General features: G+C 41.0%; 1 protein-coding gene across 3 annotated transcripts in view; it reads right to left on the reverse strand.

Annotated features, from left to right (window-relative positions):
• The window catches only part of APOOL (apolipoprotein O like), a 59186-nt gene that overhangs the window by 20828 nt on the left and 20739 nt on the right, over positions 1 to 17619 (reverse strand). For all 3 annotated transcript variants that reach the window (XM_073360895.2, XM_073360896.2, XM_073360898.2), the window contains exons 4-5: positions 4736 to 4790; positions 1736 to 1834 (exon numbers count right to left, since the gene is read on the reverse strand). In XM_073360895.2, coding sequence (XP_073216996.1) covers positions 1736 to 1834; positions 4736 to 4790 — 154 coding nt within the window. The remainder of the gene's footprint in view (positions 1 to 1735; positions 1835 to 4735; positions 4791 to 17619) is intronic.

Here is a 17619-nt window from a genome sequence, read left to right on the forward strand (position 1 = left end):
CACACTTAAAATCTAGCAGACAACAGAAGGACAACATTTTCTTGAATGAACTGTACTGTTTTGTCTGTATCATATTCACCTACTTGTAGATGTCATATAACTCTATGTAAGTACTGTTTCAAGTATTTTACCTGGTACTGAAGTAAAAATAATTTGTCAGTAACACACCCCAACACCTGTTTTAAAAGTAAGTACTCGCTACCCTTCAGTGCATAGTACATTACATTAATGAGGCTGCATATTTTAGCTAGCAGCTTAACAATTTCAGTTCACCCTTGGATCTACACTATCCACCCCAGTGATTTGTTGTCCTTTAAGGACTCGATCCTGCCAGCTGTTTCACATGGAACACGGTCTGATTTATCAGTTTGTTCTAGCACTTTTTCTTTTGACCCTTCAAACACTCACAGTGGCTCATTTTTATTACCCACTACCTGTCATTCTATTATGTTTTAAAAATGCCTTTTTTCCCCAAGATCACCTTCCATTGCCAAGTATTTTGGTTCACCGGTTTTGCTTTTAACCTCTACATATCTGATTCCCCTCTGAAATCCCACCCTTAGGTCTAGGCTGTCCTTTCCCCAATTCATTTTGTGGTGCTTAATGCATTTAAATCCCTCTTTTTTATTATACTACCATTGTATAATCCAAACTGTGGGGAATGATTTAGATTTGGGGCTATTTAAAAATCCAAGGAAATAAAGATCATTTGCAAACGTGATGTTCCAGTTATGCCCAGTATTCTCTTTTAATTTGTTGGTGGCTTTACCTAAAAATCACGTTGCTGTAAATTTCTACAATTTACATAATTATTTTCCCTGACATTATTCTTATGAAAATTTCAGAAGGAAAGATTTGTAAATTCTACAGTACTATAATGAAATACAAAGCCTACAATATTATTTCATAATTTTACAAAAATTAAGTCTGGTGATTTTGAATATATATTTCATAATTTTATGAAAATTAAATCCAATGATTGTGGAATACATCACTTTTCTCAAGCACATCTCTGTTCCTGTGTCAGAGCACCCAATTCCCCACTGTCTTATACAGCTCCATTTCAACATTCCATATCACAACTACCATCACTCCGGTTCAGGAGCACTGAGAGAGACTCTTCAGTGTTCACTAGAAATACTTCTCTATTGGCCAGGAGGTTCACTGAGAAGTTTGAAGTGCTCCTTCCTCCAGGAAGACACCTACAACTTATACTGATCCTTTTAAGGAATGGGAGAGGTACTATGTGATGCAGAGAGTATTGAATCTTTTTCATGTGGCTCTAGATTTGCATACCTTTCCCCTGACTGTAGAAACTGTGAATATCATCATTTACATTGTGTGCTGATTTAAATTAATTATCAAATAATAAATTACCAAAGAAAATTAAGGCATTTCTGATGGCACCAAAGGATCCTATATTTCCAATAAAATAATTCTTAAATGATAGAATTAAATATAAAATTGTTATTTTAAATGAATAAATTAAACAAAGCTGAAAAAAGAAATGAAAAAAAAAGTCTGTTGGTATCCCCTCTACATAATATAAAGATCTGAAATCTTGGCTTGTTTGTTTTTAAAACTACGTAACTGTTCACAAGTGTTCAAAAGGTTTGTTACCAAAACTTAAGTGAAAATTTCAGAAAGCACAAAATAAAGTACTGTTAAATTAAAGACGTGTCATACAATTACCAATCTGACAGTGTTTGAAAAAACAAAAAACAAAAAACCATACCTTTTCTTGCCAGAACTAAACCAGTTAAACCTGAAATTGTAATTACAGCAACTTTTGGAAGAAATTCTGGAGGTGGATTCTTCAGATAAACGTACGTATCTTTAAAAAAAAAATGAATCAAAACAGCTATGATATAACAATTGAAGATTAGTCAATTTGTTCTCTCCCCCCCCCCCATTTTAAGAGAGAGCAGTAAAGTCATGTCTATGAAAATCCGAATGCTGAGGTAGCTCCATCTCACAACTGGATCTGCTACTGCGGATACGTGCATCCGTGTCAAGCTCCACTGACTTATTTTGCAGGTGCACACATGGGAGTCAGCACTGCAGTATCAGGATACCGATGTGTCATTCATAAAATATACATTTTACAAAGTTCACAGTCATGCTCTTTAGATACCTTTTTGTATTTACTAAAATGTTAGCACTTGTTTCTAATGCAAGTGACAAAGTTTTTAGTTTTCAATGCATGTTAAAAATGTATTTAAAAATTGGTGAAAGGAGATGCCACTATGCTGGTGTTTCTTGATTTTTTAAATAATACTACTACTTGTATATAGCGCTTTTCATCAGTAGATCTCAAAATCTTTCACAATCTTGAACGTATGGATTCTTGCAATGCCCCTTTGACATAGGGAAGTTTCATTATCCCCATTTTTACAGAACTGAAGCCCAGAGAGACTTGCCCAAGGTCACACAGGAGGTCTCCAGTGGAGCAGGGAACTGAACTGTGCTCGTCCAAATCCTAAGCTAGTGCCCATAGGTGCCGACTCTGTGGGTGCTCTGGGGCCAGAGCACCCACGGGGAAAAATTGGTGGGTGCTCTGAACCCACTGGCAGCCAAGCTCCCCACCCCAGCTCACCTCAGCCTCTGCCTCCTACCCTGAGCGTGCCACGTCCCTGCTTCTCCTCCGAGCGCTTGCCGCCGCAAACAGCTGTTCCACAACATAACAAGCTCTGGGAGGGAGGGGGAAGGAGTGGCAATGTGGCACGCTCAGGGGAGGAGGCGGGAAAGAGGCAGGGCCTGGGCGGGGATTTGGGGAAGGGGTTGGAATATGGGCAGGGAGTAAGCGGAGTTGGGGCGTGGACGCTGGGGAAGGGGTTGGAACGGGGGCGGGGGAAGGTCAAGCACCCACCGGCGCCAGCACAAGTTGGCGCGTATGCTAATAATGCCCTAACCACTGGACCATCTTTTGTTTCTTTTTAATGAAACTTATTTTCCACGGGTAATTTCAGAAATGCATCTTTAATACAAAGAGTATTTTTTAATCTTCAATGCCAGAATTAGGACCAAACTGTGAAGTGTAAATGAGAACTAAAATAAGGAAGCAAGGGAAAGGAATTCTTCTCACTTATACAGCAGTTTGGTGTACAGCAACTGTGTAGCCTCCTCCCTGCTGCTTACGGTTGCCAGGTGTCCGGTTTTTGACTGGAACACGTGGTCGAAAAGGGACCCTGGTAGGTCTAGTCAGCACCACCGACTGGGCCATTAAAAGTCCAGTCGGCAGTGCTGCAGGGCTAAGGCAGGCTAGTCTGTACCTGTCCTGGCACCGCACTGCACCCCGGAAGTGGCCAGCAGGTCCAGCTCCTAGGCAGGGCGGCCACGGGGCTCCACGCGCTGCCCTTGCCCCGAGCACCAGCTCTGCAATCCCACTGGCTGGGAATTGTGGCCAATAGGAGCTGGTGGGGCAGTGTCTGCGGGCGAGAGCAGTGCGGGGAGCCTCCTGGCCTGCCCGCCAAGGAGCCAGACCTGCTAGCTGCTTCTGGGGCACAACATAGAGCCAGGACAGACAGGGAGCCTGCCTTAGCCCCACTGCACCACTGACTGGGAGCCACCCAAGGTAAGCCCGCACCCCAACCCTGAGCCCCAACCCTGGAGCCCTCTCCTGCACCCCAACCCCCTCATCCCCGGCCCCAGTCCAGAGCCCACACCCACCGTCCGTACCCCCTCTTACACCCCAACCCCCTGCTTCAACCCGCAGCCCCCTCTCCTATTGCAAATCCCTTGGCCCCACGCCCCAGCCTGGAGGCCCGCCACCCCCCTCCACACCACAGACCGCTCATCTCCAGCCCCACTCCATAGCCTGCACCCCCAGCCGGAGTGCTCACCCCATCCCACACTCCAACTCCCTACCCCACCCTGGACCCCCCTCCCGCACCCTGAACCCCTCATTCCTGGGCCTACCCGAGAGCCCGCACCCTCAGTTAGAGTCTTCACTCCCTCCCACACCCCAACCCTCTGTCCCAGCCCAGTGAAAGTGAGTGAGGGTGGGGGAGAGCGAGCCTCTGAGGGAGGGGGAATGTAGTGAGTGGGGGACGGGACCTCAGGGAAGTAGTGGGCAAGGGTGTTCAGTTTTGTGCAATTAGGAAGTTGGCAACCCTACTGCTGCTATCACAGCTATGGATTGTAATAAGAATTGGACTACTTATACACCACCTATGTGGAGGTTTACACATGTGATGCCACTCCCCAAACCATGCTCTGTGCTGCTAAGAGAAAGCACTAAGAAGAAAAGTTCTTCAGCATGTAGCACACTGGGGATATAGAGACACTCGGGACGTAGAGACACACTGTATCATCAGCTTCTTGCTCCATTCCCCTTTTATCCAACCCTGCAGTAGAATCATGAAAGTTCTATGATATTTAGAAGCTTCTGAACCTACTGAGGGATTGGGTAGCATTTGGCCTCAAAATGTCATCTAATATTAAAATCAAAGGAATTACAGACAAGCTAAGTTGGTTGAGTCATAATTACAAAATGACATTCGGAACTTCCTTTTCATTTTCAAACAAGAGACTATGGTAAATAGCATGAAGCCAGCTTCTAGGGAAGGCATGTGTGCCCCTTCTGTTTTATTGATTCTTGTGTTTGCTCTAGTACAATATCAATATTTTTGATAGAATTTGCTGTTCTCCAGTATAAACCAGCTTTGTAACTTTCATAGCCAAACAATGAGCAAGAAGAGACTAGTTTTAAATTTTGACTATATGACTCACCTACCTTTTCCAAACTGTATGGAATCCATTATCCCATTTTTAACAAAGACATAGGCATCCTACACAAAAGAAAATTTAGATAAAGTGAACTCTGTTTTTGAGAGTCAAAGTCTTCAATGCCATTGATACAACACTAACACACTGGACTACATACTTTTCCACTCTGGCCAAAGAGAATTGATTAATTACATAACACATAAAAGAAACAGATCACTCAAAAAGCTTTTAGAACAAAAAAACGCAGAGATACATTGTCTGTACTGGGAGCAAAGTAGAAATGTATGTTTAAATTATATATGGATGGTGTGACAGATATTGCAACCATGTGGAATATCTTTGAGGACCACATTGTATTAAGCATATGAATGGTTTATATATATCACTGTGGGCCAGGGACTGAATTCAGCTCCAGGGGGAAACGGTTGCTACAGCTCTGTCAGGACCAGAGCATGTCCAAGCATGTGAACAAGGGGGATCCAGTGGATATAGTGTATTTAGATTTTCAGAAAGCCTTTGACAAGGTCCTCACCAAAGCCTCTTAAGCAAATCATCACTTAAGCAGTCATAGGATAAGAGGGAAGGTTTTCTCATGGACTGGTAACTGGTTAAAAGTTAGGAAACAAAGGGTAGGAATAAATGGTCAGTTTTCAGAATTGAGAAAGGTAAATAGTGGTGTCCCCCAGGGGTCTGTACTGGCCCCAGTCCTATTTAACATATTCATAAATGATCTGGAAAAAGGGGTAAACAGTGAGGTGGCAAAATTTGCAGATGATACAAAACTACTCAAGATAGTTAAGTCCCAGGCAGACTGCGAAGAGCTACAATAGGATCTCTCAAAACTGGGTAACTGGGCAACAAAATGGCACATAAACAACAAGGAGTCCAGTGGCATCTTAAAGACTAACAGATTTATTTGAGCATAAGCTTTCGTGGGTAAAAATCCACTTCTTCAGATGCCCATGAAAGCTTATGCTCAAATAAATCTGTTAGTCTTTAAGGTGCCACCGGACTCCTTGTTGTTTTTGTGGATACAGACTAAAACAGCTACCCTCTGATACTTGTCACCATAAAATGGCACATGAAATTCAATGTTGATAAATGCAAATTAATGCACATTGGAAAACATAATCCCACCTATAATATAAAATGATGGGGTCTAAAGTAGCTGTTACCATTCAAGAAAGAGATCGTGGAGTCATTGTGGATAGTTCTCTGAAAACATCCACTCAATGTGCAGCGGCAGTCAAAAAAGTGAACAGAATGTTAGGAATTATTAGGAAAGGGATAGATAATAAAACAGAAAATATCATCTTGCTTCTATATAAATCCATGGTATGCCCACATCTTGAATACTGCGTGCAGATGTGGTCACATCTCAAAGAAAATATATTGGACTTGGAAAAGTTCAGAAAAGGGTAACATAAATGATTAGGGGTATGGAACGGCTGCCATATGAGGAGAGATTAATAAGACTGGGACTTTTGAGCTTGGAAAAGAGATAACTAAGGTGTGATATGATAGAGGTCTATAAAATCATGACTGGTGTGGAGAAAGTAAGTAAAGAAGTGTTATTTACTCCTTCTCATAAACACAAGAACTAGGGGCCACCAAATGAAATTAATAGGCAGCAGGTCTAAAACAAAGAAAAGGAAATCAACCTGTGGAACTCTTTGCCAGAAGATGTTGTGAAGGCCAAGACTATAACTGGGTTCAAAAAAGAACTATACAAGTTCCTGGAGGATAGGTCCGTCAACAGCTATTAGCCAGGATGGGCAGGAATGGTGTCCCTACCCTCTGTTTGCCAGAAGCTGGGAATGGACGACAGGGGATTCAACACTTGGTGATTACCTGTTCTGTTCATTCCCTCTAGAGCACCTGGCATTGGCCACTATTGGAAGACAGGATACTGGGCTAGATGGACCTTTGCTCTGACCCAGTATGGCCGTTCTTATTTTCTTAACTAAGAACAGTGCGTGTGTGTGTGGGGGGGGGGGGGGTTAAAGGTGAATCACACAGTTTATAAACACCTCCAGAGAGGTACCACCCATTGGGAGGCTTCCACATACTGGTTACAACTGGGTTTTCCAGAGTCCCACAGATAGGACCTACTGTCCTGTAGGGGCCCTAATCCTTGTAGTAAGATTAGAAAGACTTTGGCCGATGCAGGCCCCAAAATGCTGATGGGCGACTACTGGTAGATTTAATCACACACTAAACATATTTATTGGGTTTTTTATGCTTTCTCCTTAAGAATAAATGGGCTTGCTTAGAAAGAGTGGTGTGGTAGCTTGTGACAGCTGGCAATACCCCGTTCATAGCCCTGAGAGAGAAAACACCACACAAGTGCTGGCCTTTAGGCTGACTGCCTTGCTAGGGATATTGCAGTGTAAGGCAGGGAGCTGTGCAGCTTAAAACTTCACAGTCAGAAAGGAATGGGACAAAGATCCCTGCCCAGAGACAGGTAACAGGAGACTTGACTGGGCACTCATGAAATGGACCACAGATGGGGATACACAGGCACTTTCCCTGAAACCACGAAAGATAGTACCTTTTAAAATACCCACACACATACACACACAATAGCTCTTGTACATACTGAAAGTTTTTCCAAATTTCACCACAACCAAGGTATTCTTTAAAAAAAAAAATTGTACAGTAATTAAAAAAAAAAAAATCTAGGGAGCAAAAAATAGAGCACCAACTGTAAAAAGTTATTCTTCATTGAATTTGAAATATGTAATATTATTCAATATAATAGTATTCAAAATTGATTTTTCCCCATATAGTAAAATTATGCTGGTAGGGAAAAATTCCAACTTTTCTATGTGCAGTTATACCTAATGTTTAACTCCTCTATAAACTTAAAGATTATATGATGTACAATAGTGATTCGTATTGAGTTATTTGTGTTCAGTGATATAGCCTAGTCAGATGTGCAACCTAGCCTCAGAAAGTAATTTACCAGTTAATTCTGTTGACATCCAACAAGAGAACAATTCAAATGTACTAGTCCACAGCAAAATTTCAGCTTGGTCAAAAGTCATATTTAAGATTTTTCTTGAAGTAATAAAGGAAAATATAGTCCGACAGCCTATAGTTTGAATCATCATAGTGATACTTACTAAGCATAGCAAGAATTAGTATACTGCACATGCTTCAGAACATCGATTAACTTCAGATTGTAAGGTATAATTCTATTTCTTTTATGAGAAATTTTGTTGCAATCAATTTTTGAATTTATACCACAGGGGGTCACTGCTATTCAAGTGCTGAAATATTAAAAACCATTTTAGAAACCTTTTAATCTAATATAGAGAAAAAGTTTGATATTTTAATTGTGAATGTTTTAGGACCAAATCCTTGTTTCAGTGAAATCTCCCATTGATTTAAATGGAATGGGGATTTGACCTTGAGTAAGTACTCAAGACAACGATTATGGTTACATTTTCCCAAGTGCCTACATGATTTAGAGGCTTTTTGAACATGGGACTTGTCATGTAGATGCTTTTGAAAATTTTGCCCCAAGAATCTAAATAAAAAAATAATATATATCAAATGGAAGAAAGGGGGAGTTGATAGTAATGAATATAAATCAGAAGTTAGGAATTGCAGAAAATTGATAAGGGAAGTCAAGGGACACAAGAAGAAATTTATTACCAGTAGACTTAGGGACAATAAGGAGTTTTTAAAATATATTAGGAACAAAAAGAATCTGACAATGACATTAGTCCATTACTAGATGGGAATGGTAGAATTATCAATAATAATCAGAAAACGCAGAAGTGTTCAGTACAAATTTGTTCTGCATTTGGGGAAACACAGATGACACAGTTTCATCATATAGTTATAACATACTTTCCATTCCACCAGCATATCTGGAGAACATTAAACAGAACCTACTAAAGTTAGACTTTTTAAAATCAGCAGGTCCAAATAACTTACATCCAAGAGTTTTAAAAGTGATAGTTGAGCAGCTCACTGGACCATTAACGCTAATTTTCAATAAGTCTTGCAGCACCACAGTTGTTCCAGAAAACTGGAAGAAAGCCAGTGTTGTACCCATTTTTAAAAAGAGTAAATGGGATGATCCAGGTAATTACCGGACAGTCAGCTTAACATTGATCTTTGGCAAGATAACGGAGCGGCTGATACGGGACACGATTAATGAAGAATTAAAGGAGAGTAATGTGATTAATGTAAATCATTATGCGTTTAAAAAAACTAGAACCTGCCAAACTTACTTAATATCTTTTTTTAAACGAGATTACAAGTTTGGTTGATAAAGTTAATAGTGTTGTCATAATACACTTCTTTTACAGGTTTGACTTGGTACCATGCACCATCTTGATTCACAAACTAGAATGATGTAAAATTAACATGGCACACATTAAATGGATTAAAAACAGGCTAACTAATAGGTCTCAAAATGTAACTGTAAATGAGGAAATCATCATCAAGTAGGATTGTTTCCAGTGTGGATCCTGCAGGGGATTGGCTTTTAGCCCTATATTATTAAACATTTTTAACAAGGACCTGGAAGAAAACAAAATCATCACAAAAAATCTGATTAGAAAAATTGTGAGAGTGGTAAATAATGAAGAGAAGAGCTCACTGACTCAGAGCAATGTGGATCGCTTGGTAAACTGGGTGCAACCAAACAATTTGTGTTTTAATATGGTGAAATATAATGTATACATCTAAACAAAGAATGTAGGTCAAACTTACTTGATGGGGGACTCTATCCTGGGAAGCAATGACTCTGAACGACATCTGGGAGTTGTGGTGAAAAATCAGCTCAACATGAGCTCCCAGTGCTAATCTGTGGCCAAAAAAGCTAATGCAATCCTGGGATACATACACAGGGGAATCTCAGGTAGGAGTAGAGAGGTTATTTTACCTCTTTATTTGGCTCTGGCAATTGCTGCTGGAATACTAAGTCCAGGTCTGGCACCCACAATTCCAGAAGGATGTTGATAAATAGGAGAGTGTTGAGAGAAGAGCCATGAGAACGATTAAAGGATTAGAAAACCAGCTTTACAGTTACAGTGTCATGGATATAGGGGGAAGGATAGCAACCTTTATGCATCCTTGGCAGCTTTACTGGATTGCCTTACCTGTAAAGGGTTAAGCAGTTCAAAGAAACTAGCTGGCACCTGACCAGAAGGACCAATGAGAAAAGAAGACACTTTCAAACCTGAGGAGGAAGGATTTGTTTTTGTTCTGTGTGTTGTTCCCTCTCTGGGCAGAGGGAGAAGCCAAGCAGGTACAATGTTTCCTGAAAAAATATACCTGGAATAATCCATGTAAAACCACAGAAACTGTGAGTAGGGCAAGGAAATGCATTAGGTTATCTTTTGTTTGGCTTGTGAATTTTCCTATGCTACAGAGGTAGTTTCATTCCTGTTTCTGGAACTGTGAAGCTGAGCCCAGAGGGGAATCCTCTGTGTTTTAAATCTTTTTATTACTCTGTAAAGTTACCTTCCATCCTGATTTTCCAGGTGTGATTCTTTTACTTTTTTCTTTATAAATAAAGTTCTTCTTTTAAGAACCTGATTGATTTCAGTGTCCTGAAGACAAAGGGTCTGGTCTGTGCTCACACTGCTAAGGCAACTGGTTGGTATATTATTCTCAAGCCTCCCCAGGAAAAGGGGTGAAGGGACTTGCGTGGATAGGGATTCCAAGTGACCCTTCCCTGAATTGTTGTGTGAACCACTTGGTGGTGGCAGCAATACTGTCCAAGGACAAGGAAAGGAATTTCTGCCTTGGGGAAGTTTTAACCTAAGATGGTAGAATATAAGTTTAGGGGGTCTTTCATGGGGTCCCCAAATCTGTACCCCAAGAGTTCAGAGTGTGTGTGTGGAGGAACCCTGACAGACCATCTCAAAGAGCTCATTATATTTAGCTTAACAAAGAGAAGGTTAACAGGTGCCTGGATTACAGTTTATAGATATCTACATGGAGAACAAATATTAAATAATGGACTCTTCAATCTAGCTGAGCAAGGTACAACATGTTCCAGTGGCTGGAAGCTGAAGATCAACAAATTCATACTGGAAATAAAACGTACATTTTTAACAGTGAGGGTAATTAACCACTGGAACAATTTACCAAGGGCTTTGGCAGATTATCCATCACTGACAAAATTTTAAATCAAGATTGGATTTTTTTCTGAAAGATATGCCCTAGCACAAGGGTGGGCAAACTTTTTGGCCCGAGGGCCACATTGCGATTGCAAAACTGTATTGAGCGCCGGGGAGGGAAAGCTGTGCCTCCCCAAACAGCCTGGCCCCCATCCCCTATCCTCCTCCTCCACCTTCCCACCCCTGACTGCCCCCCTCAGAACCCCCAACCCATCCAACCCCCTCTGCTCCTTGTCACCTGACCACCCACTCCTGGGATCCCCTGCCCCTGACCACACCCCTGGGACCCCACCCCCTATCCAACCCCCCATTCAACCCCCCCTACTCCCTGTCCCCTGACTGCCCCAAATCCTATCCACACCCCCACCCCCTGACAGGCCCCCCAGGACTCCCATGCCTATCCAACTCCCCCTCCCAACTGTCCCGACCCCTATCCAAACCCCCGGCTCCTGACAGCCCTCCCCCCCCCAGGACTCCCACACATATCCAACCCCCCTGTTCCCCATCCCCTGACCGCCTCCCCAGGACTCCCACGCCTGTCCAACCCCCCCGTTCCCCACCCCATGTCTGGCCCCCATCCAATGCCACCGCTCCCCACCCCCTTACCATGCCGTTCAGAGTGGCAGGAGCTCGCAGCCCTGCCACCCGGCCAGAGCCAGCCACGTCGTCCGGCAAGAGCGGTGGGCCAGAGCACTGGCAGCTCAGCAAGTGGAGGCTGCGGGGGAGCGGGGACAGCAGGGGAGGGGCCAGAAGCTAGCCTCCCAGTCCGGGAGCTCAGGGGCCAGGCACGATGGACCCATGGGCTGTAGTTTGCCCATCTCTGCCCTAGGAACGATTTTTGAGGCCATTCTAGGCATGTATTATACAGGCGGTCAGACTAGATGATTAGAATGGTCCAATCTGGCCTTGGAATCTATGAATTATCCCTACGTACATGAATAACCATACTCAGTAGTACTCATAGGTATACGTGTTTACACAACTGGGGCTTAAAAGTAACAACGCTTACGAAATGTAAGAAAACTCTACTTTGCACAGTTTCTTCAGGTTATTTACTTCCCTTCCTTTAACCTGATTATTTAGTATCAAAGATTGTTTTGGCTGATTTACTTATTATGGAATCTTTCTTTGTCTTAAAATAGAATCATACTTAAAGCATATCAGAGGTAGTTCATGTTGTGCTATAAATGCAAACAAAATTTACATACCTTAAATAAAATAATCTTGCACTACTTTATAAATATTAATTAAAAATCCTCATGACAACAGCCCTGTGGTGATGAGAAAATGGAACATATTTTATAAAATAAGCAATATATTTATTGGCATTTAATGTATATTTACACTAGAAGATCACGAGATCATATCATATTGCCAAAGTTAACATCCACCGTTAATTTGGTTAAGGGACACTGTGACACTCTGAACCTCAAAGTAGCACCCTGGAACCCCCATATTCACCGCTGTAATAGTATTATCCTATGTTTTGAACAAAGTATGCCTTGTATGGTATCATTTTGTAAGTCTTGAGATGTTGAATAATAATAAACTGTTGAATTGTACATACTATCATTGTATGTGAAGTTATGAAGTATTTCTGTGTGTGTTATTGAAATACGTTATGAGGTTGGTTTCAGAGTAACAGCCGTGTTAGTCTGTATTCGCAAAAAGAAAAGGAGGACTTGTGGCACCTTAGAGACTAACCAATTTATTAGAGCATGCTCGGGGGTCGCATAACTAGTTATGCGACCCCCGAGCATGCTCTAATAAATTGGTTAGTCTCTAAGGTGCCACAAGTCCTCCTCCTCTTGTTATGAGGTTGGGAACACCCAAAACCAGCCTTTAAATTACAAAGGAATAGTTATCAATAGCCAGACAGTTGTTAACGGCTCATCAGTACACAATCTGCTATCCCAGAGGCTTCTTGGAGGCGGCATGTACATAATAGAGACTGCTTGACCAATGGGGATTGCCTGACCCCCACATCAGAGCAAGAATCTTTTCAGCAAGCTAGAAGTACAAAAGAGACACGGTGACATCACTTGGCCTCCCCCCTCCAACTCAACTTCTGGAAGACAAAGACTTTGAACTGGGAAAGTTCGGTCTTAGGCTGGAAGGGAGTCCCAGTCTGTGTATTGAGGAACTGTAACCTACTTGTACCATCTGTCAGAGTGAGAAAAGCTGTTTGATTCAGACCTCCCTTAGACTGAAAGTTTAGGATTTAGAATGCATGTTTACTTTTTATTTTCTTAAGTTAATGATCTCTGACCTTTATGCCTACTACTTATAATAATTCAAAATCTACCTTTCCGCAGTTAATAAACTTATTTTAAAGTTTTATCTTACCAGTGAGTTTGTCTAAAGTGCTTGGGAAATTTCAGCTCAAAATTACAAAGGCTGGTGCATGTCCACTTTCCTATGAAGAAGTGGCAAACTAAGTAATGAACCTACACTGGTCATGCTTCTGACCAGTGCAAGACAAAACAATTCTGGGGTGCAAGACTGGGGAACAGGAAGAAATTGGCTGGAGCCTCTCTATTGATGGTTCATGAGTGACTGGGAGATCATTCATGTAACAGAGTTGGGTGTGTCCCTGCCTATGATGTCTGTGTAAGTGCAGTGCAAATCAGAGGCTTGTAGCTTGACATCAGCATCACAGTGTGAGAAGCAACCCAGGTTGGTGGGACACAGGGCTCAGTAGTCTCACAATACAGGTTTCAACCCAGGGACCCCGTCACAGTACACACTCCCATATCAAATGGCACGAGGGAACCAATTTAAAGCTTTAGCAGCTTTTTACCTTTTGGCATGCATTGTACACAACTTGAAAGCAAGGAGTGCTGTGGTTTCCACAAAGTGCTCAGCAAAACATCCTGAAGCTATATCTATGGGAAAACTACAAATTATGGAGGATTACATGGATTCACTGAGAGTTAGACCTGGTGTACACTAGGAACTATTGCCAGTATAGTAATGTTGCTTAGGGATGTGATTATTTTTATTACATTTTTATGCTGGCAAACCTCCTAATGGAGATGCAGCTTATACCAGCAAACGAGTGCTTCTGATGGTATTGCTTATGCTGATTTCCCAAGCAAAATAAACTATGCCAGCAAATTCACATTTTGCCAGAATAACTGCATCTACAGTAGAGTTTTTCCAGTCCAGAAGTGTCATAAAAAAAATAAATAACCCAAGCAACATTTCTATAGCAGCAAAACCTTAAATATACACCTGGGCCTGGGTCACTAGTTTAGATCCAACTCAGGTCAGTGTTATTGAAAAGATATTAAGAGTTCTGATAGTTGTTCAGTATCTTTATCCAAGATCAGTTGGTGGTTTCAGTCTAGCTGCTAAAGGACCAGGGTGCACTTCAGAAAAACTACCATAAAAATTGTCACCTTTGTGGTTCACTGACACCTTCATTTCTAGAAGTGGTTGCAAGGACGTGGGGGAAACTCATACTGAGGTACCTCCCATGCTATAACTGTTATATGGATTAATTGATGAGAGGACTTTAACTTCCAGGACTATCAATCTGATGTATTTTATGAGCACTACACTCACTTGAAATGCCTGCAGGCTATTCTTTAGCTGATAGAGTTATATATATATATATATATATATATGATATCTTGCTGCACAAGTGTCTGTTCCTTTTTGATCTAGATTCTAAACAGCAGAGGCAAATCTCAAAGTGGCTAGCGAAAGCCCTCTTATTAAGGTAAAAAAAAATGTAAAACATGAGAACAAACATCAAAACAACAGTGTTCACCATTAAGAGTTATTATTTTTGTTAATGGGAGACCATCATAGCTAAGATACTACAGTTTTACTCTACACTTAAAATATTAAGCAGCTCTGGTAACTATCTGGTATTTATCACCAAATTATTACTTTGTTTTGGAAATCACTACATGTTTCAGGGATTCTAACAACTTAACCCCTTCTGTCACTGTTTCTTAAGTTACATAAACCAGTGTAATACTGACTGGCAGCAACAGAGAATTATTCAGGAGTAGTATGTGAAATGCAGTTGCTCTTAAGTGTTAAAGATGAAAATGACAAGGTGATCAAGTCAAATCTGAGTATCACCGTTACCGTCTGTTGAAATAACATGCCTTCTCCAGATTCCTTCCAAAAGGGTGAAGTTTTTGTTTTATTTTTAATACAAAAAAGCACTACACGGTGACTGATGACACGCCTCTTAAAGGGACAGTCAGCTTGAAATCTAATCAATTTTAAAAGTGTTTGAAATATTTTCACGTACAACATTCATCCTTAAAATCTGCCAGTTTTTGTATTTTATAATCATGTTTTCCTGTTTGTAAATATTTTCTCTTCCCTCTTGCTATATGAAAGGTCCACACAATCAAAAAGGAAAACAAATTGACTATATAGGGGGAAGTTGTGAAGTTGGCTATATACAAAATGCTGTCAAATCCATAAAGTAAACAACCCCCAGGTGTTCGGTTTTCAATCGGAACACCCAGCCAAAAAGGGACCCTCCACAGTCCAGTGAAAATGAGCGAGTGCGTGAGGGTGGGGGAGAGCAAGCAACGGAGGGAGGGGGGATGGCGTGAGCGGGGCGGGGCCTAGGAAAAAGGGCAGGGCAAGGGTGTTCGGTTTTGTGTGATTAGAAAGTTGGCAACCCCAGAGTCCAAAAAAGATACATCTTTGCTAACTCTCAGTTGTTATAAGCGAGATGTTAAAATTAGCCAGAGTATAAATCTTAAGTCAGTGTCCCTTGAAGAGACATACAAAGGACACTAACATATAGAAAAGAACAAGACAAAGAAACATCCCTACGCCACACAAACAAAAGTGACTGTGGGAAAACGGGGCACTCAGATATATAACTTGCACCACCAGTCCTCCTGTGATGCTATACAAAGACAAAACTATTTAGGAAATGTAAAGCTAGAACTCCATATTATGTAGACTAACAAATCTTGTAATGAAATTTTAGCTAACTCTGAGTAACCCCTCAAGTGTGTCCCTTGGTCTTACTGTACTGTACTCTTACCTACCCCACTGATCATTCAGCTCATCCAATCCCCGCATCACTGAATTTCCTTCTCTTCTTAAATCTTTTTTTCCTCGTTAGCTAACATTGCACTTTTATCTAGCATGGGGCTAGAATGTGCATGAAAATGAAAGCCAAGGCAATCTTCTACATAAAGTGTATGAATGTGCAAAAAATATATCGTAGTTTGATGAGGACCATACCAAAGACACAGTAATAACACAGATTCTTTAAATAGTGAGGTCATGAGGTTAATGGACGAAAAATTATTTTAAAATGTCAAGACCTCCAAGGTAGACATCATAAGAAATCATACAGCTTAACTGTACTAACAATGGCAGCTGAAATAACAATGGTATTAAATATAGTTCCTTGGATCCAATTAGAAATCTGAATTATTAGCTTCTTAAACTGTAAAACAGGCTTTATTCTAATGAAAAAAAAACACAAGAGAAAATGTTTTATTCCTTTTATTTTATTGAGCTAAAACAATTTGCAATGCTGAACATAAGAACGGCCATACTGGGTCAGACCAAAGGTCCATCCAGCCCAGTAAACTGTCTACAGACAGTGGCCAATGCCAGGTGCCACAGAGGGAGTAAACCGAACAGGTAATGATCAAGTGATCTCTCTCCTGCCATCCATCTCCACTCTTTGACAAATAGAGGCTAGGGACACCATTCCTTGCTCATCCTGGCTAATAGCCATTAATGGACTTAATCTCCATGAATTTATCCAGTTCTTATTTAAACCCTGTTATAATCCTAACCTTCACAACCTCCTCAGGCAAGGAGTTCCACAGGTTGACTGTGCGCTGAGTGAAGAACTTCCTTTTATTTGTTTTAAACCTGCTGCCCATTAATTTCATTTGATGGCCCCCTACTTCTTATATTATGGGAACAAGTAAATAACTTTTCCTTATTCACTTCCTCCACAACACTCATGATTTTATATACCTCCATTATATCTCCCCTTAGTCTTTTCCAAGCTGAAAAGTCCTAGCCTCTTTAGTCTCTCCTCATATGGGACCCATTCCAAACCCCTAATCATTTTAGTTGCCCTTTTCCGAACCTTTTCTAATGCTAGTATCTTTTTTGAGACGAGGGGACCACATCTGTACGCAGTATTCAAGATGTGGGCGTACCATGGATTTATATAAGGGCAATAAGATATTCTCCGTCTTATTCTCTATCCCTTTTTTAAATGTTTTTTCCTAACATCCCGTCTGCTTTTTGGACTGCCGCTGCACACTGCATGGACGTCTTCAGAGAACTATCCACAACGATTCCAAGATCTTTCTCCTGATTAGTTGTAGCTAAATTAGCCCCCCATCATATTGTATGTATAGTTGGGGTTATTTTTTCCAATGTGCATTACTTTATATTTATCCACATTAAAATTCGTTCGGCATTTTGTTGCCCCATCACTTAGTTTTGTGAGATCTTTTTCAAGTTCTTCACAGTCTGCTTTGGTCTTGACTATATCTTGAGCAGTTTAGTATCATCTGCAAACTTTGCCACATCACCGTTTACCCTTTTCTCCAGATCATTTATGAAGTAACTCTTATTACTCTAAATTTCTTAACACTGACATCTGTAGTTTGAGATGTGAACTTTTAAAAATATGGAACTGACCATGTGGTCTTAGGAGTTAGTATTACTATTTAATGACTGTGTTCATTGTGTAAAATATCGCTATTTGAATGATTTAATCAAGCAAACC

The sequence above is a fragment of the Lepidochelys kempii genome, chromosome 9 (assembly GCF_965140285.1).
Source record: "Lepidochelys kempii isolate rLepKem1 chromosome 9, rLepKem1.hap1, whole genome shotgun sequence".
NCBI classification, from domain to species: domain Eukaryota; kingdom Metazoa; phylum Chordata; order Testudines; family Cheloniidae; genus Lepidochelys; species Lepidochelys kempii.